Source organism: Anomaloglossus baeobatrachus, chromosome 2, assembly GCF_048569485.1.
Source record: "Anomaloglossus baeobatrachus isolate aAnoBae1 chromosome 2, aAnoBae1.hap1, whole genome shotgun sequence".
Taxonomy (NCBI): Eukaryota; Metazoa; Chordata; class Amphibia; order Anura; family Aromobatidae; genus Anomaloglossus; species Anomaloglossus baeobatrachus.
This window is the reverse complement of record NC_134354.1, coordinates 340,959,422-340,983,776: the sequence shown is the minus strand read 5'-3', so window position 1 is coordinate 340,983,776 and position 24,355 is coordinate 340,959,422. Positions and strand designations below refer to the sequence as shown.

The window sequence follows — 24,355 nt, the reverse complement described above, 5'->3', positions numbered from 1 at the left end:
AGTTTTACACAAAATGCAATAACAGGCGATCAAAACGTAGCATCTGCGCAAAAATGATGCCATTAAAAACAACAGCTCGAGATGCAAAAAATAAGCAGTCACTGAGCCATAGATCCCAAAAAATGAGAACGCTAAGTGTTTCGGAAAATGGCGCAAAACGTGCGCCACTTTTATTGGACAAACTTGTGATTTTTTTTTTAACCCCTTAGATACAAGTAAACCTCTACATGTTTGGTGTCTACAAACTCGCACCGACCTCAGGCATCATACCCACACATCAGTTTTACCATATAGTATAACACCGTGAATAAAACATCCCAAAAACTATTGTGCCATCACACTTTTTTTGCAGTTTTTCCACACTTTGAATTTTTTTGCTGTTTTCTAGTACACCATATGGTAAAACTTATGGTTTCCTTTAAAAGTACAACTTGTCCCGCAAAAAACAAGCCCTCATATGGCAAGATTGACGGAAAAATAAAAAAAGTTACGGCTCTCGGAAGAAGGGGAGCAAAAAACAAACGCAAAAAACGGAAAGTGCCCCGGGGCTGAAGGGGTTAAGAAAAAAAAAAACAAAAACAAAAAAAAAAAAAACACCTTTTATTAGGGTTCTTCTCCACTTTCGATTTCCATGTGCGACTGCGATCCGATAAACAAAATCGGATCGCACTTGCACCAATGTTAAGCTATGAGGCATTGTCCACTAGCTTAATTTTATACGATATGACTCGTGCCCTCGGTGAAATCGCAGCATGCTGCGATTTGCACCCAGTCTCAGCTCTCGCACCCCCATGCAAGCCTATGGGAGCGAGAAGAAAAAAAAGAAAAAAAAAAAAATCAGAATATGGGTGGCATATGCATGTCATACAAATGGCATACGCATGTCACACGGATCCTTCACACTTGCATATATCGTCGGACTGGCTACTGGAGGAATCTCCAGTAATACCAGTCCTGTCCGCGGTTACATGCACTGAACCCCGGAGCTGTCACCTGAGCTCCAGAGTGCAGCCTGGACTGAACAGCGAGCACCGAGTGATTGATTCCCCGTCGATTGCTGCTCAGTTCAGCACAGCTGCAAACAGACTGGGCTGAACTCTGGAGCTCAGGTGACAGCTCCGGAGTTCAGTGCAGATAACCACGGCCAGGCCTGGTATTACTGGAGATTCCTCCGGTAACCAGTCTGACCCTGCTTGCATAAACACTCACATAGCACTCGCATTTCATACAGATGCTATGTGAGGGGGGAAAAAAAAAACAAACAAAAAAAAACACACCGTACGCAGACCACACGCAGGACACTCGACTCACATTTGTAGCAGAGTATCGCTGTGATTTTTTAAACGCTAGTGGAGAAGAGCCCTTATACTCACTTGCAGGACGGTCAGGACCGATGGGCGGCACTGATCTTTATCCAGCTCCTCCACTCAAATGGAGATTGTTATCCTCCCTCCTAGTGTGAGTGACGTGTCCTATGTCAGCCACACACGTGTCCTCCATTGCGCTCTTCACTGCTGATAACAGAGCAAAGAATTGTAATGCACCAGTGCTGGGAAAGATCCCAGAACACCTGTGCATGCGCACGACAATACTTAGGGACATTTGTCTGGATGAGATAAGACAGTAATCCACCAAAGCAAGGAAGGAGGATGGCGATCATAAGAAGAGAGGAGGTGCTGGAACAAGATGAGCAACAATCGAGTATAATAAAAAGGTCTTTTTGTTATACAGTTCAGCTTGCGCACATATATACAGTATTCTAGCAGCAGTTTACATGTGAAAAACCTGTTGACAGGTTCCCTTTAAAGCACCACTCCAGCTGTAAAATAACGAGAAAAAAAATGCTGAGTTTTGTTTGTAAGTGGCATTATTTTGAGGTATTTGTAGCAAAGGTATCACATTTATATGAATGAAGATGAACAAAGCACTATGTTGTCAATTTTTTTTTTTTTTAATGTTACGCCATTTGTCATGCTGCCCAAATACAATGTTAACATTATACTACTAATAGAACAGAAAATTGTTTCATTGGTTTATCATTTTGCACAATAGATACACAATTGGGGTGGGGCCATCAATTGTTTTTGGGTCACCATATCCTGAGCACAAGAAGAGTTTGACAAATTTTACGCCAGGGAGTCTATACGAGGGCTTATTTGTTTGCAGGACAAGCTTTAGATTTCATTGGTGCCAGTGTTTTACATACTTCTTGCTAATTTTTTGAGGGGAGGCAAAAGGAACAAAATAAACAAAAACAATTCTATATATTTTTTTTTTTTAAAACACGATTTCCCATTATTCTGTGTGTTGATAAGTTACAAAATTTCAATAGTTTTTTTTTGTGCGCTTTTTTTTTTTATATAAAAAGGAAACTGCCACCAGGTTTTTCCCTTATGAGCTGCGGCCACTACCACGGAGCACTTATATACAGCATTCTAGAATACTGTATATAAGAGCCCAAGCCGCTCTGTATAACATAAGACACGTTTATAATACACATCTACAGGGTGGTCCGGTTAGATAGGTGTCACTGCTCTCGGTCCGGCACCTCCTCCATCTGGTGCAGCCAGCATCCTTCTATCCAGCCCCGTTTGTATGACACATTTGGCATCATCCATACAGAAGTCGTCGTTACACTCCTGCGCATGTGCGCGTTGATCTGCCCGGCTTAAGGCAGAGCAAATTACTGTAATGCACAGACGGTCTTTTACCTTTCCTCGCGCCTGCGCACTACAGTACTTTGCTCTGCCCTCAGCTGGGCAGATCAAAGTGTGCATGCGCAGAAATGTAATGATGGCCTGTGTGTGAATGACGCCAGACCAAAAGCAGTGACATCCATCTGACCATACCGCCCACTAGATTATTAAGATTTTTTTTTTACATTCTATACAGTAGCCTGAGCTTTTATATACAGTATTCTGGAATGCGGTATATAAGGGTTCAATGGTGGTGGCCGCAGCTCCTAAGGGAAAAACTTGGTGACAGGTTCCCTTTAAGCACTTAAAAACTTTTTTTTCTTTTTACAGTACTTACTAGTCCTAAACAGGAACCCGGACATACAATCTTCTAATCACAGTGATAATACAGAGTAGTACTTATGCACTACCTGTGTTTGGATTGACGATAAACTAACAGGCCCAGTCCCAGTGGGATCTGATTGGCTGATGGATATGGCAGACATGAAGGCAACTATCCGGCCTAAAATTGCCATAGTTATCGTTGGCACCTTTGCGACTGACTGTCTGCTTTCTTCAAATTTCTCACATGCGTTCATCACTAATGACAGCATCTGAGGGGTTAGATTGCTGGGATCAGAACTATTTCCAGTCTCAGTATATGCAGCAGGAGCCTTCTTGTGTATAGCAGCTGGCTCAACTCCTGAACCTGTGCCATCCAGATGCAACGGTAGACCTGATTGCAGGAAATCACCTGGAAATTGGACGCACAGTTACATCCATTTCCAAAAAGATGGTTTAATAGGGTTTGTATAGAAATCATGCAAAGAAGAGGTGCAAGCCCAGAGAAAATGTTTTAAAATTCAGATAATGAAACCTTAAGAGTTGCTGTAACCATGGGACTTAAAATAAGAGAATCCACACAAATGTAGTAAAACAGTTTATAATACAAAATAAGAGAGTCCTTGTATCAGTCAATAATGAACATTTTCTATCGGCCGAACATACTTTCACAACATACACCACTCATTATCATTGATGTTAGTACATAGGCACCATAAGCCTGGTAAACCATGTAATAGAGAGTGGCATCCCTACTGCGGAGTAAGGCTACGTTCCCACGATCAGTGATTGAGTTTTTCATGCTTCAGACTTTCTTCACCTTCGTTTACTTGTGTTTTTTCTCTAGGATTGGTCTGTCATGCTTTAAATAAAGCTTTGTGTTTGACACTTCCTGGTATTGACATTGTTAGGTGTGGATTATGAGTTTTTGATGCGTTTCCAAAGTGGAAATGCACTAAAAAACATGAGTTTTTTACCTGTGGAATTTTTGCATCTAATTCAAGTCTATGGGGAAATTTTACACAGAAAACTCAGAGTACCCACAAGAGAAATTAAAATGCTGCAGAAAGGAAAAACACACCACAGGTGAGTACGTAGAGTAAGAAAGGACTACAGTGGACATGAGATTTCTGCTAATCCCATCCACTTTGCTTGTACTGGAAAAATCTGCGTTTTGACGAACCGAAAATATACAGCGTCAAAAAAGCCAAGAAAACTCATCGTGGGCACGTACCCTTAGGGTGTCTTACTACATGGCAGATTTGTTGCAAAAAACATTCTAGAAATAAAAATGTATTCCCCCATCAGAATCTGCCCATGCACCATGCAAGGGTTCCTATTCGGATGTATGAAACAGGCACAGAACCGCAGAGTCTGAACAATCACCAAAAGGCTTCTCATTGTATTTCCCCCATGTAAAGTCTTTTATCACTGGAAGCAGAGAGAACTGTCAAGAAAACAAAACAAAGAATTAAGGGTTAATTGCATTATATACGATCGCATTACCATGATCTAATGGTTAAGTAACTGAACTGGCTACATGCACTTATTGACTGCAACTATAAAGACTGAAATGTGCATTATGCCCAATGGACGCCCAAATACACCTTTGGCATTTCCAACATGGCCAAGAGTCGTTTTCTTTTAAAAATGTAAAGTTCCAATATCTTGGAGCCACATGGAGAAATGACTCCTCCTTCATATAAATATTAATTTACAGATCAGCCCATCACCAAGTGAGAAGTGACAGACCAATGACTTCTATCCAGTGAAAACTGAGGCCACACTGGTAAGAGGTACATTATTTCCCTTCATACACACTTCGCCCACTGCAGAACCTCCTTTAACCCCTTCACCCCCAGGCACTTTTCCATTTTTGAAGGGGGGGGGGAGGGGTGTTCGCTCCCCTTCTTCCGAGAGCCGTAACGTTTTTTTTTTATTTTTCTGTCAGTCTTGCCATATAAGGGTTTATTATTTGCGGGACGAGTTGTACTTTTAAATGAAACCATAAGTTTTACCATATAGTGTACTGGAAAATGACAAAAAAATTCCAAGTACAAAAAAAAAAAAAAAAAAAATTGCAAAAAAATAGTGAGATTGTATGATTGAATAAAATATCCCAAAAACACAGTGTTCACTATATGGTAATACTAACGTGTCATTGTGATGCCTCAGGTCTGTGCCAGTTTGTAGATATCAAACATGTATAGGTTTACTTTTATCTAAGGGGTTAAAACAAATTCAGAAATTTGTCCCAAAAAAAAAAAAAGGGAACTTTTTGTGCCATTTTCCGTGATCCGTAGCTTTCTCATTTTTTAGGCTCTGGGGCTCAGTGACTGCTTATTTTTTGCGTGTCGAGCTGATGTTTTTAATGATACCATTTTTATGCAGAAGCTCTGCTTTGATGACTTATCGCATTTTGCGCAACATTCGCAGCAACCAAAAAAAAGTAATTTTGGCATTTGGAATTTTTTTGCCGCTGTGCTGTTTACCAATTGGATTAATTGATTTTATATTTTGATAGATCGGGCGTTTCTGAATGCGGCGATACCAAATGTCTGTATATTTTTAACCCTTTAATTTTCAATGAGGCGATTTGAATTTTTTTTTATGTTACTAGTCCCCCTAAGGATCAGCAGTCTGACCACTCTTCCATTTCTCCAGATCACAGCTGAGATCTGCAGAAAAGCAGCTCTCCTATTACAAACGGCAGTCTGCCGGGTGTAAGAGAAACTGACTCATGTTAGCTACATCACATAACCCTGTGCTACCATGACAACCATCGGATCCACGTGATCACATCACGTGACGTCTGATGGAGCCAGGTAAGTGAATGCTTACCGGGGCCCGCTATTACATTGCGCTGTGACATTTTCACAGATAGCTGTACATGTCAGCTGTCCAAATCACCCGATATGCGCAGTGATCGCTGCCAGCGGCAGCAGGCAGGCATTAACCTGACATGATCCATGACGTACCCAGTATGTCATGTGTCATGAAGAGGTTAAAAGCAAATTAGTTTTCTACTGCGACTGATCCTTTAAATGCTTTGTCTTCCACAACCATATTTCCATTCTCTGTAGCGGTTTTTGCATACTACTAATACATGCTGCAGCTGCTAAAGAACTTCTTGTGAAAGAAAGCAGGAATGCAACAGGGTAAATCACTAGCTACTTTACCTGGAATAATTGCTGTAACTTAAAGGATGATTGACCATACTGAATTTTGGGCTGCACATACTGTTCATGAGAAAGGAGAGTGCAATGAGATAGCGATGAGAAACATCCTCGCGCCAAGTAGTCTCGCTGCCTTGTCGCCCCGCCAGTCATCTACACTACGACATAGCATTGCTGCTCGCTTTTTTGCTAGTCGGCTGATTGACAGCCAGCTCCCCCAATTAGGCACTGGGCTGCCAATCAGCATGAGGTCAGCTGTCCCGCCCCGTCAACAGATCAAAGCGGATGAGAAGCTACCACTCTGTTAAAGACCATTGTATCATCAGGAGGAGCTGTCTGTGGCAACCCGGTGGCAGCAAAGAATGGCGCCGGGCACAAACAGGCAGGGGGCAACTACCTGCCTGTAAATGCTTACCGTACTTTTCGGACTATAAGACACACCGGACCATAAGACGCACCGGACCATAAGACGCACCCTGGTTTTAGAGGAAAATAGGAAAATAAAACTTTACCCCCATAACTGTGTCATGACCACATTTTTTTGCTTAATGTCCCCAAATTCTCTACTAAGGTACCCCATCCTGGTAATGATCCTCCTGCCTTGTATATGATCCTGCTCATATACCAGCATCCTGTTCATATACCCCCCCATCCATCCTGCTCATATACTCCCATCCTGCTATATGCCCCCATCGTGCTCATATACCATCCTGATATATGGCCTGTATCCTATAGCACAAAGAAAAAAAAAAATTAAACGTTTATACTCACCTTTTCCTCACTCCCTGCAGCACCGATCATCTTCCTCTCTGCGCCACTGACCTGTGTGTGTGGAGCCGTTCCCCTGCAGCATCGCGATGTCTTCCTGTCTGTGCCGATCAGCACAGATCCGCTGACTGGCACAGACTGGAAGACATTGCGTGCTGCAGGGGGATGGCTCCACACACGGGGACAGGTGAGTACACTGATTCACTGCACCCCGTGCTGATGATGACGTGCGGGGGGCAGTGAATACAGCCGCACATGAGCACTCCAGGCTGTAATTGCTAGGGGTGATCATGCGGACCGGCTCTTTACTATGCGCGCGTCCCCGCTTGTGCTCCCGCCCACCTATCAGTGCCGGCTTCTGCGCTGAGAGATGGGCGGGAGGATGGGCGTGCATATGTAATGAGCGGGCGCACGTGGTCACGGCAGGCGCTGCTGCCTGCTCGTGCCCCCGATGACCCGCTAGAAGAAAGAAGAAAGAAGAAAGAAGAAAGAAGAAAGAAGAAAGAAGAAAGAAGAAAGAAGAAAGAAGAAAGAAGAAAGAAGAAAGAAGAAAGAAGAAAGAAGAAAGAAGAAAGAAGAAAGAAGAAAGAAGAAGAAAGAAGAAAGAAGAAGAAAGAAGAAAGAAGAAGAAAGAAGAAAGAAGAAAGAAGAAGAAAGAAGAAGAAGAAAGAAGAAGAAGAAGAAGAAAGAAGAAGAAGAAAGAAGAAGAAGAAGAAAGAAGAAGAAGAAGAAGAAAGAAGAAGAAGAAGAAAGAAGAAGAAGAAGAAGAACAAGAACAAGAAGAAGAAGAAGAAGAAGAAGAAGAAGAAGAAGAACAAGAACAAGAAGAAGAAGAAGAAGAACAAGAAGAAGAAGAAGAAGAAGAACAAGAAGAAGAAGAAGAAGAACAAGAAGAAGAAGAAGAAGAACAAGAAGAAGAAGAAGAACAAGAAGAAGAAGAAGAACAAGAAGAAGAAGAAGAAGAAGAACAAGAAGAAGAAGAAGAAGAAGAACAAGAAGAAGAAGAAGAAGAACAAGAAGAAGAAGAAGAAGAAGAAGAAGAAGAACAAGAACAAGAAGAAGAAGAAGAAGAAGAAGAAGAAGAACAAGAACAAGAACAAGAAGAAGAAGAAGAAGAAGAACAAGAAGAAGAAGAAGAACAAGAAGAAGAAGAAGAAGAACAAGAAGAAGAAGAAGAAGAAGAACAAGAAGAAGAAGAAGAAGAAGAAGAAGAAGAACAAGAACAAGAAGAAGAAGAAGAAGAAGAAGAAGAAGAAGAACAAGAAGAAGAAGAAGAACAAGAAGAAGAAGAAGAAGAACAAGAAGAAGAAGAAGAAGAACAAGAAGAAGAAGAAGAAGAACAAGAAGAAGAAGAAGAAGAAGAAGAAGAAGAAGAAGAAGAACAAGAACAAGAAGAAGAAGAAGAAGAAGAAGAAGAAGAAGAAGAAGAACAAGAAGAAGAAGAAGAACAAGAAGAAGAAGAAGAAGAACAAGAAGAAGAAGAAGAAGAACAAGAAGAAGAAGAAGAAGAACAAGAAGAAGAAGAAGAACAAGAAGAAGAAGAAGAACAAGAAGAAGAAGAAGAACAAGAAGAAGAACAAGAAGAAGAAGAAGAACAAGAAGAAGAAGAAGAACAAGAAGAAGAAGAAGAACAAGAAGAAGAAGAAGAACAAGAAGAAGAAGAAGAACAAGAAGAAGAAGAAGAACAAGAAGAAGAAGAAGAACAAGAAGAAGAAGAAGAACAAGAAGAAGAAGAAGAACAAGAAGAAGAAGAAGAACAAGAAGAAGAAGAACAAGAAGAAGAAGAACAAGAAGAAGAAGAACAAGAAGAAGAACAAGAAGAAGAACAAGAAGAACAAGAAGAACAAGTCCAAACTGTACTCAATCAATCATGGATAACCTTGAACGTACAGGAAGATTATTAGATAGACATGATGGACGTCATCCAAAATTGTCGGCAGAAACAATTCAAAATGTGAAACAGCGACTGCTGGCACCTCCACAAAAATCGTTGCACAGGGACAGACATCTCTTATTTCACATGTCAATGTTTGGCCAAAAACATAAACAGGCACTGAGAGAGCATACTGTACAGTGAGACATTCAAGCGATGACCATAGACGGTTCTGCGGAATACAGTCAGCAATATGGAACGCTGAGTGCAGGCACGCTTGCCCGCAAGTGGTGGACATTTTCAACACCTACGTTAAAAGATCAGTTTCTCATGAACTAAAGTATGTACAGTCTACATTTCAATACGATAGATTGTCTCTTTTAGAAGTTACAACTTTTTTTCTGGGTAAAGTAGAAAGTGAATCACGCTTTATACGTTAGTCACAGCGTGGTTCGCACGTCCACTTTTGGCGCCTCTCCTCATTTAAAGACCATTTGTAGATTCTTGAGTTGATCTGAAGTCTGGACTCTTAACTTCTATAGTTTCTATGAGCTTCTCAATGGATTATGTGCCAAATTCTTACACACGTTTTATAGTTTTTCCTGTATTTGCTTGTGGCTAAAAATATCAGTTGTCAGACATACAGATTTGAAGGTGTTCTGCTCAATAAGTTAGTGTGAGTGCAAGTATGCCATGTCATCTGTCCTTAAAGGATTATCTGGTTTAAATCCACAAGTCTGCAGTCACTCAATGTGACTGCAGACCTGCGAATTCTCACATTGCACGCACAACACACCAAAAGGATTCGCTGGTGTCAAGAGTCACGTGGCCAAGAGAATGCAATATACTAGATGGACGAGGCCTCGACTGCAGACTTTTAGATTAAAGCGGGCTTTACACGCTACGACATCGCTCAAGTGATCTCGTTGGGGTCACGGATTTTGTGACGCACATCCGGTCGCTTTAGCGATGCCGTTGCGTGTGACACCTATGAGCGATTTTGCATCGTCGCAAAAACGTGCAAAATCGCTCATCGGTGACATGGGGTTCCATTCTCAAATATCGTTACTGCAGCAGTAACGAAGTTGTTCCTCGTTCCTGCGGCAGCACACATCGCTCCGTGTGACACCGCAGGAACGAGGAAGCTCTCCTTACCTCCCTCCCGGCCACAATGCGGAAGGAAGGAGGTGGGCGGGATGTTCGTCCCGCTTATCTCTGCCCCTCCGCTTCTATTGGGCGGCAGTTCAGCGACGCTACTGTGACGCTGAACGAACCGCCCCCTTAGAAAGGAGGCGGTTCGCCGGTCACAGCGACGTCGCAGGGAAGGTAAGTCCGTGTGACGGGTCCGGAGCGATGTTATGCGACTCGGGCAGAGATTTGCCCGTGTCGCACAACCAATGGGGGCTGGTACGCACGCTGCCAATATCGGTACCGGTATTGCAGTGTGTAAAGCGGCCTTTAGACTAGAAAACCCCTTTTTAAAAGGGAACCTGTCACCTGAATTTTCGTTATGAAACTAAAAGAATCCCCTTCTGCAGCTCATGGGCTGCATTCTAGAAAGGTTCATCTTCCTACTGGCCCCCCTTTAAGATCTAAATAAACACTTTATAAAATATTACCTTTTGGGATGCTAATGAGCTTTGCTGGCCACGGGGGCGGGCTATATTTCTTCCGTTATTCCCCCTCCTGCCGCTGTTCGCCGTCCCCCTGTGTTGATTTACATTGATAAGGCCGCCGCCCTCATGTTACTCAAGGCTCCTGAAGTCTCGCACATGCCCAGTGGCACTATCGCGGGACTGAGCGCTGTTCAAATCGCGAGCGCTGGTGATTTAATTGCGCAGGCGTGAGATTATGGGCAGTGCTGTGAATGTCATCACCAGCATCATCCAAGTACCCGCCCATAATTTCGTGCCCACGGTAATTGGTAACGTCGATGATATGGCCAGCACTAGCGCATAACGGTGGAGGCAGAGGGAAAAACGCGGGCACGAGATTATGAGCGGGTACTTGGATGACGCTGGCGATGACATTCACAGCGCCGCCCATAATCTCGTGCCTGCGCAATTACATCACCGGCGCTCGCGATTTGAACAGCGCTCAGTCCCGTGATAGTGCCACTGGGCATGCGCGAGACTTCAGGAGCCTTGTGTAACATTAGGGTGGCGGCCTCATTGATGTAAATCAACACAGGGGGACGGCGAACAGCGGCAGGAGGGGGAATAACGGAAGAAATACAGCCCGCCCCTGTGGCCAGCAAACCTCATTAGCATACCAAAAGGCAAGATTTTATAAAGTGTTTATTTAGGTCTGAAGGGGGGGGGTACAGTAGGAAGATGAACCTTTATAGAATGCAGCCCAGGAGCTACAGAAAGGGATTCTTTTAGTTTCATAGCGAAAATTCTGGTGACAGGTTCCCTTTAAGTATGGATGATTTCTGCATTTCTACTTCCAATCGGGACACGCTATTTTTGTGCCAACTTAATATGCCCATTTCCATGTATTTGGCACATATTACTTTTTGGTACCTTTGGTACCTTCAATTGTTATTAGTGACCTCATTAAAAATCTCTAATCTTAGTATTTCATAATCTCGCTCATTTGTGTGTGAATTAAATATACCTAACAAATTAGCAATTACTCACTATAATCTGGATAACTAATTTGTCCATGCTGAAAACTGGCAGAATCTAAAGAAACACAGCTGGAAGGAAAATATGTTCCTAGTGAATGCCACGGCAGCCCTATGGTAAAGTATACAGCACTATTTACAGCTTACAGTCTACAGTTTCTTTATTAGATCCAAGGAAACCACAAGGTCAGCCATGGAGGAAGCTGCAAGTAAGAGCAATATTACTACTGATAGCAAAGAAACAGTGTGACTCTTCGATATGTTACTGTGTGCACCCAAACTAGAAATAAACATTCTTCTGTTCCATAGGCAAGAAATATATGCTTGCAAACTTACCGATTGACTCTTCGGGGTGGAAAGCTACCTCATTGACAGAGCCAGCATGGCCTGGAAGTTTATACAAAATCCTTCGGGATGTAGTGTCCCAAACATAGACAAATCTGTAAAGAAATAAAAAATGTGAAATTTTGGATTTATGTTTAAATATGTCAGCTAGGCAAAAGCAGAAAATAAGAGGACATGATACATAGATGACACTTACCGGTCTGCTGACCCTGCTGCTATCTTGCTTCCATCAGATGACCATGAACAGCGCAGCAAATTCTGGAATATAAAGGCAGCCAATTAATGATCCAAAATCTATGTCATCCTGGAAGAGGACAGATGTGATTATAGTTACTAACCTTTTCAAAATTGTGCACATTCCCTTGGAAGATTTTCACACACCTCTCCTTCGGGGCAAAAGGGCGAATATCCCATACACGAACTGGCAAACAAGATATAAAAGAAGGGAATTTTGTTTACTTACCGTAAATTCCTTTTCTTCTAGCTCCTATTGGGAGACCCAGACAATTGGGTGTATAGCTTCTGCCTCCGGAGGCCACACAAAGTATTACACTTTAAAAAGTGTAAACCCCTCCCCTCTGCCTATACACCCTCCCGTGGATCACGGGCTCCTCAGTTTTGGTGCAAAAGCAAGAAGGAGGAAACTTATAAATTGGTCTAGGGTAATTCAATCCGAAGGATGTTCGGAGAACTGAAAACCATGAACCAAAAGAACAATCCAACATGAACAACATGTGTACACAAAAGAACAACCAGCCCGAAGGGAACAGGGGCGGGTGCTGGGTCTCCCAATAGGAGCTAGAAGAAAAGGAATTTACGGTAAGTAAACAAAATTCCCTTCTTTAATCGCTCCATTGGGAGACCCAGACAATTGGGACGTCCAAAAGCAGTCCCTGGGTGGATAAAAGAATACCTCAATAAAAAGAGCCGAAACGGCCCCCTCTTACAGGTGGGCAACCACCGCCTGAAGGACTCGCCTACCTAGACTGGCGTCTGCCGAAGCATAGGTATGCACTTGATAGTGTTTCGTGAAAGTGTGCAGACTAGACCACGTAGCTGCCTGACACACCTGCTGAGCCGTAGCCCGGTGCCGCAATGCCCAGGACGCACCCACGGCTCTGGTAGAATGGGCTTTCAGCCCTGAAGGAAGCGGAAGCCCAGAAGAACGGTAGGCTTCTAGAATCGGTTCCTTGATCCACCGAGCCAAGGTTGACTTGGAAGCCTGCGAACCCTTACGCTGGCCAGCGACAAGGACAAAGAGCGCATCTGAACGGCGCAGGGGCGCCGTGCGAGACACGTAGAGCCGGAGTGCTCTCACCAGATCTAACGAGTGCAAATCCTTTTCACATTGGTGAATTGGATTAGGGCAAAATGAAGGCAAGGAGATATCCTGATTGAGATGAAAAGGAGATACCACCTTAGGGAGAAATTCCGAGACCGGACGCAGAACCACTTTATCCTGGTGAAACACCAGGAAGGGGGCTTTGCATGACAGCGCTGCAAGCTCAGACACTCTCCGGAGTGATGTAACTGTCACTAGAAAGGCCACCTTCTGCGAAAGACGTGATAAAGAGACATCCCGCAGCGGCTCGAAATGTGGTTTCTGAAGAGCCGTTGGCACCCTGTAAAGATCCCAGGGTTCCAGCGGACGCTTGTAAGGTGGGACTATGTGGCAAACTCCCTGCAGGAACGTGCGGACCTGCGGAAGCCTGGCTAGGCGCTTTTGAAAAAAATACGGAGAGCGCCGATACTTGGCCCTTGAGAGAGCCAAGTGACAAACCCTTGTCCATTCCGGATTGAAGGAATGAAAGAAAAGTGGGTAAGGCAAACGGCCATGAAGGAAAACCGTTATCAGAACACCAGGATAAGAAGATTTGCCAAGACCTGTAATAGATCTTGGCGGACGTTGGCTTCCTGGCCTGTCTCATGGTGGCAATGACATCCTGAGATAACCCTGAAGACGCTAGGAGCCAGGACTCAATGGCCACACAGTCAGGTTGAGGGCCACAGAATTCCGATGGAAAAATGGGCCTTGTGACAGCAAGTCTGGGCGGTCTGGAAGCGCCCACAGTTGATCCACCGTGAGATGCCACAGATCCGGGTACCACGACCGCCTCGGCCAGTCTGGAGCGACGAGAATGGCGCGACGGCAGTCGGACCTGATCTTGCGTAACACTCTGGGCAGCATCGCCAGAGGAGGAAACACATAAGGCAGTTGAAACTGCGACCAATACTGAACTAACGCGTCCGCCGCCAGAGCTCTGTGATCCTGAGACCGTGCCATGAATGCCGGGACTTTGTTGTTGTGCCGTGACGCCATGAGATCGACGTCCGGCGTTCCCCAGCGGCGACAGATCTCTCGAAACACTTCTGGGTGCAGAGACCATTCCCCGACGACTGAGAAAATCTGCTTCCCAGTTTTCTACGCCCGGGATGTGAACTGCGGAGATGGTGGAGGCTGTGGCTTCCACCCACTGCAGAATCCGTCGGACTTCCTGGAAGGCTTGACGACTGCGAGTGCCGCCTTGGTGGTATGTATGTGACGGCAGTGACGTTGTCCGACTGGATACGGATCTGCCTGCCCTCCAGCCACCGATGGAAAGCCAATAGGGCTAGATACACTGCCCTTATCTCCAGAACATTGATCTGAAGGGAAGACTCTTGGAGTCCAGGTCCCCTGAGCCCTGTGGTGGAGAAAAACCGCTCCCCACCCTGACAGGCTCGCGTCCGTGGTGACCACAGCCAAGGTTGGGGGTAGGAAGGATTTTCCCTGCGATAGAGAATCGGGAAGGAGCCACCACTGAAGTGACGTCTTGGTTGCAAGGGAAAGAGAGACGTTCCTGTCGAGGGAAGCCGACCTCCTGTCCCATTTGCGGAGAATGTCCCATTGGAGTGGCCGTAGATGGAATTGCGCGAACGGCACTGCCTCCATCGCTGCCACCATCTTCCCCAGGAAGTGCATGAGGCGCCTTAAGGGGTGTGACTGACTCCGAAGAAGTGATTGCACCCCTGCCTGCAGAGAAAGCTGTTTGTCCTGCGGTAGCTTGACTACCGCTGACTGTGTATGAAACTCCATCCCGAGATAAGTCAGTGATTGGGTCGGTGTCAACTTGGATTTCGGGAAGTTGATGATCCACCCGAACTGCTGGAGAGTCGCCAGAGCGACGGTAAGGCTGTGTTGACACGCCACCCGAGAAGGGGCCCTGACTAGGAGATCGTCTAAGTAGGGAATCACCGAGTGGCCCTGAGCGTGTAGGACCGCCACGACGGATGCCATGACTTTGGTGAAAACCCGTGGGGCTGTCGCCAGGCCGAAAGGCAATGCCACGAACTGAAGGTGTTCATCCCCGATGGCGAAACGCAAGAAGCGATGTTCGGGTGCGATCGGCACGTGGAGATAAGCATCCTTGATGTCGATCGATGCTAGGAAGTCTCCTTGTGACATCGAGGCGATGACAGAGCGGAGAGATTCCATCCGAAACCGTCTGGTTCTCACATGTCTGTTGAGCAGCTTGAGGTCCAGAACAGGACGGAATGATCCGTCCTTTTTTGGCACCACGAACAAGTTGGAGTAAAAGCCGCGACCACGTTCCTGAGGGGGAACGGGGGTCACAACTCCTTCTGTCTTCAGAGCGTCCACTGCCTGAAAAAGTGCGTCGGCCTGAGCGGGGGGCGGAGAGGTTCTGAAGAAACGAGCCGCAGGACGAGAGCTGAACTCTATCCTGTAACCGTGAGACAGAATGTCTCTCACCCATCGGTCTTGAACATGTGGCCACCAGGCGTCGCAAAAGCGGGAGAGCCTGCCACCGACCGAGGATGCGGTTCGGGGATGCCGAGAGTCATGAGGAGGCCGCCTTGGAGGCAGTGCCTCCTGCGGCCTTTTGGGGGCGTGACTTGGACCGCCACGCATAGGAGTTCCTCTGGCCTTTCTCCGGCCTGCTGGACGAAGAGGATTGGGGCTTGGCGGAGGGACGAAAGGACCGAAACCTCGATTGTATTTTCCGTTGCTGAGGTCTCTTAGGTTTGGACTGGGGTAAGGAGGAGTCCTTTCCCTTGGATTCCTTAATAATCTCATCCAATCGTTCGCCAAACAAGCGTTCGTCAGAAAACGGCAAACCGGTTAAGAACCTCTTGGAGGCCGAGTCTGCCTTCCATTCGCGCAGCCACATGGCCCTGCGGACTGCCACAGAGTTAGCGGATGCCACAGCTGTACGGCTAGCAGAGTCTAGGACTGCGTTCATGGCGTAGGAAGAAAAAGCTGACGCTTGAGAAGTCAAAGACGCAACTTGCGGAGCAGAATTGCGTGTGACAGCATTAATCTCAGCCAGACAAGCTGAGATAGCTTGGAGTGCCCACACGGCTGCAAAGGCCGGGGCAAAAGACACGCCCGTGGCCTCATAGATGGACTTCACCAGGAGCTCTATCTGCCTGTCAGTGGCATCCTTTAGCGATGAGCCATCTGCAACCGATACCACAGATCTAGCCGCCAATCTAGAGACTGGAGGATCCACCTTGGGACATTGAGCCCAACCCTTAACGACTTCAGAGGGGAAGGGGTAACGCGTGTCAGTGAGGCGCTTAGTAAAGCGCTTGTCCGGAACCGCTCTGGGCTTCTGGACAGCGTCTCTGAAGTTAGAGTGATCGAAAAACGCACTACGTGTACGTTTGGGGAACCGAAACTGGTGTTTCTCCTGCTGAGACGCAGACTCCTCTACAGGAGGAGGCGGGGGTGAGAGATCCAACACCTGGTTGATGGACAAGATAAGATCATTCACTAAGGCGTCCCCTTCAGGTGTATCAAGGTTAAGGGCGACGTCAGGGTCAGAGCCCTGAGCTGCGACGTCCGCCTCGTCCTCCAGAGAGTCCTCAAGCTGGGAACCCGAGCAGCGTGAAGAAGTCGGGGAAGATTCCCAGCGAGCCCGCTTAGCCGGTCTAGGACTGTGGTCCGGGCAGGAGCCCTCCACGTGGGACCTAGGGCCCAACCTGGGAGCGCGCTGCGGCGCGGACCGAGAGGGGCCTGGAGGCGACGATCCAACAGGGGCCAGGGCCTGTGTAAGGACCGGTCTGGACTGCAAAGCTTCTAGCAGCTTGGCAGACCATTTATCCATAGACTGAGCCATGGATTGTGAAAGCGACTCAGAGTTTCTCAGCAAAAGAGGCGAACTCTGTCCCTGCCGCCTGGACAGGGGGAGCAGGGGGGTCTACATGAGCCGAGGGGCCCACTAGTGACCGAGGCTCCGGCTGAGCAAGCGAAACAGGGGTTGAGCATTGCTCACAGTGAGGGTAGGTGGAACCCGCAATTAACATAGCCCCACAAGAGGTACAGGCCGCAAAAAAAACCCTGTGCCTTAACAGCTTTGCTCCTTGTGGACGACATACTGTTGTCTCCTAGGAGAATGATCACTGAGGGTATATGGGCAAAAAAGGGGTATACAGCCCGACCGAACAGAAATATTATTATATATTATATATATATACATATTCCGGCACCCTACGGGGGACCAGCACTGGGTGACCGGTGTGGCTTACCGACCGCTAACAAGCGGCGTGTGTGTCCTCCAGATTCCCTGCCTTAGGTCCCCCGGAGCTGCAGAGCTGTTCCTGATAATCCTCCACCGGCAGAATGCCCAAAAAATGGCTGCCGGAGCTCTCAGGGGAGGAGTGGAGCCGTGGGCGGCGCCAGGAAAGTGCGGGAATCTGGGGTCCCCACAGTGATCAGTGAGGGGGGAGGAAACATGCAGGATGCTCCAGCCCTCACATCCGACGTCAGGTCGGCAGTCCCGCCCTTACCCCTGACAGGCAGGCCCGGGGGCGGGATTTTTGCGACTAGGCCGCGATGAAGCCGGGGACTAAATTTGAGACCGCACCCGACAAGCAGGCACGGTCGGCGCGGAAGTCCGCCGGCCTTCTCAATTCAGCAACTGCCGCAGCGTCCGGGAAGAAAGGTGCGCTCCCTGCACAGTCCCCAATGGGGACACAGAGTACCTTAGAGTTGCAGGGCCCGGTCCCTGAGGTTGAATAGACTCCGGTCCGGCAGATTCCCACAGGGGCTGCGGAGGGAGCACGGTCCCAGTAAATGGATGACCGCTCAGGATCCCACTTCTCCCAGAGCCGCTAAGGGATGGTGAAGGAGACGGCATGAGGCTCCGGCCTTTGTACCCGCAATGGGTACCTCAACCTTAACAACAACGCCGACGTAGTGGGGTGAGAAGGGAACATGCCGGGGGCCCCGTGGGGGCCCTCTTTTCTTCCAACAGACATAACTAATATGAGAATGCATGAGTGGATGTGTGCCTCCTTCCACACAAAGCATAAAACTGAGGAGCCCGTGATCCACGGGAGGGTGTATAGGCAGAGGGGAGGGGTTACACTTTTTAAAGTGTAATACTTTGTGTGGCCTCCGGAAGCAGAAGCTATACACCCAATTGTCTGGGTCTCCCAATGGAGCGACAAAGAAATTAGCCATTTATTTTAAATTTGGCATTGCCACAATACTTGAAGTACATTTGCAAGCCAGTTTATGACATTCTAGAGTAATACTACAGTGCACAATAGTTAGCCACAACGACCAGCATGGTCAAATCCCATCTCACCGCTTCTGTACTTGACCCGCTCTCATCCCAGCTCTAACCCAACCTGCCTCTCTCAGGTATAACCTATAGTTGAAATCAGAAGTTTACATACATCTAAAAAGACACATGTGCATGTTTTTCCCACTATAGGACATGAAATCAGAATAAACCCATTTTAGGTCAATTAGGAACCAAAATTATTTATATTTGCCAAATGCCAGAATAATGAGAGAGAGAATGTTTTAAGTAATTTTTATTACTTTCTGCAAAGTCAAAAGTCTCCATACACTAAGAGTACTATGTCTGTAAATAATGAGACAACCCATATGATGAATTCATGTCTTTGGAAGCTTCTGAAACACACTACTTCTTTGTGCAGCATCATGGGAAAATCAAAAGAAATCAGATAAGATCTCAGGAAGAGAATTGTAGACTTGCACAAGACTGGTTCATCTTTGGGTGCAATTTCCAGTTACCTAATAGTGCCTTGTTCATTTATACGAACAATTATACGCAAGTACAAACAAAATGGGGAACGTCCAGCCACTCCAGAAGGAGACAGGTTCTGTGTACCAGAGATGAACGTGCTATGGTCGGACATGGGCATAGCAACCCTTAACCCAAGAACAAAAGAAAAAAAGACCTTGTGAAGATGCTGGCGGAGGCTGGTAAGATATTGTCATCATCCACAGAGCAATGAGTACCATATCAACATGGGCTGAAAGGCCACTCTGCCAGGAAGAGGCCAAAACTCCAAAAGAAATATAAAAAAGCCACAATAACATGTGCAAATGCACACAGGAAGAAATACTTTAATATCTGGAGACATGTCCTGTGGTTTGACAAAACTGAAATTGAACTGTTTGCCCATAAGGACCATCATTACATTTGGAGGAAAAAGGGAGAAGTATTGAAGCTGAAGAAGACCATGCCAACTGTGAAACACGGGGGTGGCAGCCTCATGTTGTGGGGTTGTGTTGTTGAAGGAGGGATGGGTGCAGTTCACAAAATAAAGAGCATCATGAGGAAAGAAGATTATGTGGCAATACTGAAAAAACATCTCAAGACATCAGCCAGGAATTTAAAGCTTGTTTTTTAAAATGGACAATAACCTGAAGTATACTGCCAAACTGGTTACAAAGTGGCTTAAGGATAACAAAGTCAATGTTTTGGAGTGGCCAACACAATGCCCTGATTTCAATACTATTGAAAATTTCTGGGCAAAGCTGAAAAGGCAGATGCGCGAAAGATTACCTACAAACATGGCTCAGTTACTCCAGTTCTGTCAGGAGGAATGGGCACAAATTCCTAACAACTATTGTGAGAAACTTGTGGAAGGAGATCCAAAATGTCTGACCCAAGTCATACAGTTTAAGGGTAATGATACCAAATACTAATGAAATATATTGTAAACTTTTGACTTTGCAGAAAGTAACAAAATGCTTTAAAATATTCTCATTATTCTTGCTTTTGGCAAATATAAATAATTTTGGTTCCCAATTGACCTAAAATGGGAAAGGTTTATTATGATTTCATGTCAGATAGTGGGAAAAACCTGCAAATGTTTCTTTAAAGATAGTGTATGTAAACTTCTGGTTTCAACTGTATGTCTTCAACTTATTAAGTAATTGGTCCATTAACTTTTTTTTCTCTAAACCTGAATATGTGTATATGTACTGACGTGTGTGTGTAAGACAGAAGGCTCTTTTACAATGTAAGCCTATTCAGCATCAGAACAATTCTTCATAGGCTTGCATTGCTCACACATAGCACAGTGACCCAGAGAGTCTGAAGAGGGGTAATGTCACTCAGACGCTAAATACTGGGGAAGAGAGTGATATGAGAGTATACCGCATAAAAAAAAAAAAATAAAAAGTTCATAGGAGTGCCATTTACACTTCTGGTGTATTACCTTGCACTTTCAAGCATGCAATCACGCCTAACCTGAAGTAGCCATCACATGACCATTACATGCAGCAATAATCTCATATCACTACTTCCTTTGGCTTCAAACTTCCTCAAAACATATCGTCCATATTGACCTTTCCTCGCAGCTCTCATCCAATCGACTGACAACCTACAATCCAACTTCTGTCCCCACCGAATCTGCCCTAACCAAAATTGCTAACAACTTACTAACCACGAAAGGTAACAAATACGGTAATTTGCTATACTCCTCCTTGTAGACCTGTCCACTCCCATCAAAACTGTTTACTACTCCCTCCTACTATAAATCCTCTTCTCTCAGTATCACAGGCCTTGCCCTCTCCTGTATCTCATTACACCTCACTAATCACACATTTAGCAGCTCCCATTCCCATACTACCTCCTCATCACAACCTCTGTCAGTTTCCCAAAAGGCTGTCTCCGAGAACCCCACTCTTCTCACTTAATTTCCATACCACTCCCCATCTATCACTATAAGGCTGGGGCCACACTGGCACTACTGCGATCCACTTGCATGAGACTCGGCTCGTGCTGGCAGTACAGCAGAGCCGAGTGTCATGCCTGTGTCCTTGCAACTGAGGTCCGTTCGTGCGAGCAGACCTCAGCTGCGGGGGGCGGGCCGGCTCTCAGGAGGGGAGGGAGGGATTTCTCCCCCTCTCTCCTGCGTAGCCGGCTATAGCCATTCTCGCACTGCACTAGCAGTACACCGGTGTACCGCGAGTGCAGTGCGATTTTTCTCTCGCCCCATTCACTTGAATGGGTGCGAGAGAAAAGAGTCTCGCATTACAATCGCAGCATGCTGGAATTGTTTTCTCGGTCCGATTAGGGCTGAGAAAATAATCGCTCATGTGCGCTGACACACAGGCTAGAATTGGTCCGAGGGGAATGCGATGTTTTATCGCACTCCACTCGCACCGATTTTCTCGCCGTGTGGCTTAGGCCTAAATATCACGCTTTCTCCTTTTCCTTTATCACAAGTCCACTGCCATGTAATCACCTTGACTCTTTGCGGTCCTTCAAACCACATAGCAAAGTTTTTATCACCTCCAACTCAAAAATATTTCCAGAATGTGTCCCCATCTCAAACCTCAATCTACTAAAGTGTTTCATCATCTCCTGTCTTGACTACTGCAATCTCTTCCTCTTTGGCCTCGCAATTAACACCTGACTAATCCGCCTCTCCTCTCGCTACGCCTCCGCTTTTCCCCTCCTTTCACTGGCTTCCAATTCACAAATCAAATCTAGATTAAAATACTAACAATGACTATGAGGACGTCCATAATTTGTCTCCTCCGTATATCTAAAAAAAAAAAAATAAAAAAAAAAAAAATGTCCAGATATCTGTCACCATATAATCTCCGGTCCTCGTATGACCTTTTCTCCTCTGCTCTTCCAAATTTTTCCTGAGCATTCACCATTCTCTGGAATTCAGTGCCTTAACTTGTCTCGTTGTCCGTTACAATGGGAACCTTCAAATGCACCCTGAAATCCCATCTTGTCAGGAAGCCTTAAGACCTGTAAAAACCCCACTGACCTCACTACCACCGCACCCGCTGCAAACCCCTAATCTACTGTCTCCATCCCCAGTATACTGTAGATCGTACACCCATGACGGCAGGGTACCAGTCTGTCACTACTACATTGTAATATATACAAGTATTTTGTATGTAAACCCCTTTTCAACAATGCGTTAACCCCTTCCCAACGTGACCAATTTAAAAATCGGATGAGGGCTTGTGTTTTGCAGGTCAGGTTGTACTCTTGAATGGCACCATTAATTTTACCACATAGTGTACTGGAAACCCGTATAAGTATGGTGCAATTGTGGGGGAAAAAAAGCTATTGCCTTTTTTTGGAGGGGTGGAGGAATTGTTTTTACAGTCTACATTGTTGTAAAAGTGACTTCACATTATAATTTTCCTTGTCAGTATGATTATGTTGGTATCAAACTTGTCCAATTTTTTTGTTATTTTAATTAGGGAAAAAACAAAATTTGATTGTGTTGCACTTTTAAAAAACCCACGACATTTTTATTCATACCATTTTGGGATAAATATAACATGATCGCTTTCTACAGCATTTTTTGTGGCAGTTCAGTGACCAAATAAAAGGAATTTGCCACATGTGTATTTTGTTTTAATTATCTTTAATGGAGGAAAAGGGAAGATTTGATTTAAAACTTTTCACTGTATTTATTAGTCCCTTTAGGGACTGATCGCTTGTACTATACACAGCAATAGCACACTATGTAGTAAAAAGCAGTCTACTGTGAACATTTGCCACAAGCAGGGTTACAAGGGAGCTCCGTAATGACGAGCACAGAGATCTTCAACGATCCCCGGCAGGTCCTGGCTGTTACACAACCATTACCTGCCATGTAGGAGGAAAGCTCACCCTGATGGTGACATGCATACATGTAACATGTACAGTAGATGTCGGTAAGGGGTTAAAAATGTAACAAACAATAATACAGATGTTAAATAAACGTGAATTGTGATGCTTGAACACTTGTGGTTGGATATTCTTCCACCCCTAGACACACAACCATTTCCATATGTTTCCAGATAATCTTTTATGTGCTATACCTGTATTATCCATAGCATTTGATAGCAAGTAAGAACCTTCAGCACTGAGGCTCAGGCCTGTCACAGAGTCTCCATGTCCTCGCATGGTATACATCAACTTATTCTGCCGCAAGTCCCAAACCTAACAGAAAGGAGAAAATAGACTTAACAAAAAAAGGTAGTGTCAGCTCTCCAGTCTGGAGATGGGAGGAGAGCCTTCACACGGATCAGGCTGGAGCGGCAGCAGCCTGCATGAGGAACAGTGAAACACGCCATCTCAAGGGAAGAGGAATACAACGCAGCTTTTATAATTGTACAAGTGAAAACCCAGAGCACGTATCTGGCAAAAAGCCACAGTCTGACAAGTAGGTAAAAAAAAAGGTATGCAATGTCTAGAATGTGTTTGGGCTGTAAAGCCTTATTCATGGTCTGCAGACAAACAGCCACCCTTTTTAAGTATGGACATGGTCTACAAGCAGGGCATTGCTTATCACTAATTTACTATGCAAGAGTGAGCCAATTACCATGCAGGCTGTTACCTTAAAGAAGAAGGGAATTTTGTTTACTTACCGTAAATTCCTTTTCTTCTAGCTCCAATTGGGAGACCCAGACAATTGGGTGTATAGGCTATGCCTCCGGAGGCCGCACAAAGTATTACACTAAAAGTGTAAAGCCCCTCCCCTTCTGCCTATACACCCCCCGTGCTCCCACGGGCTCCTCAGTTTTGGTGCAAAAGCAAGAAGGAGGAAAAAGAATTATAAACTGGTTTAAAGTAAATTCAATCCGAAGGAATATCGGAGAACTGAAACCATTCAACATGAACAACATGTGTACACAAAAAAAACAGGGGCGGGTGCTGGGTCTCCCAATTGGAGCTAGAAGAAAAGGAATTTACGGTAAGTAAACAAAATTCCCTTCTTCTTTGTCGCTCCATTGGGAGACCCAGACAATTGGGACGTCCAAAAGCAGTCCCTGGGTGGGTAAATAATACCTCATAATAGAGCCGTAACGGCTCCGTCCTACAGGTGGGCAACCACCGCCTGAAGGACTCGCCTACCTAGGCTGGCATCCGCCGAAGCATAGGTATGCACCTGATAGTGTTTCGTGAAAGTGTGCAGGCTCGACCAGGTAGCCGCCTGACACACCTGCTGAGCCGTAGCCTGGTGCCTCAAAGCCCAGGACGCACCCACGGCTCTGGTAGAATGGGCCTTCAGCCCTGAGGGAACCGGAATCCCAGCAGAACGGTAAGCTTCGAGAATTGGTTCCTTGATCCACCGAGCCAAGGTTGATTTGGAAGCCTGTGACCCTTTACGCTGGCCAGCGACAAGGACAAAGAGTGCATCCGAGCGGCGCCGTACGAGAAATGTAGAGTCTGAGTGCTCTCACCAGATCTAACAAGTGCAAATCCTTTTCACATTGGTGAATTGGATGAGGGCAAAAAGAGGGTAAGGAGATATCCTGATT

General features: G+C 45.7%; 1 protein-coding gene across 1 annotated transcript in view; it reads right to left on the bottom strand.

Moving 5' to 3' along the window:
* Positions 1–1,941: 1,941 nt before the first annotated feature.
* The window catches only part of SNRNP40 (small nuclear ribonucleoprotein U5 subunit 40), a 54,074-nt gene continuing 31,660 nt past the window's right edge, over positions 1,942–24,355 (bottom strand). Inside the window, exons 6-10 of the mRNA XM_075333951.1 lie at positions 22,913–23,033; positions 12,147–12,229; positions 12,005–12,066; positions 11,800–11,903; positions 1,942–4,464 (exon numbers count right to left, since the gene is read on the bottom strand). Coding sequence (XP_075190066.1) covers positions 4,415–4,464; positions 11,800–11,903; positions 12,005–12,066; positions 12,147–12,229; positions 22,913–23,033 — 420 coding nt within the window. The 3' untranslated portion in view covers positions 1,942–4,414. The remainder of the gene's footprint in view (positions 4,465–11,799; positions 11,904–12,004; positions 12,067–12,146; positions 12,230–22,912; positions 23,034–24,355) is intronic.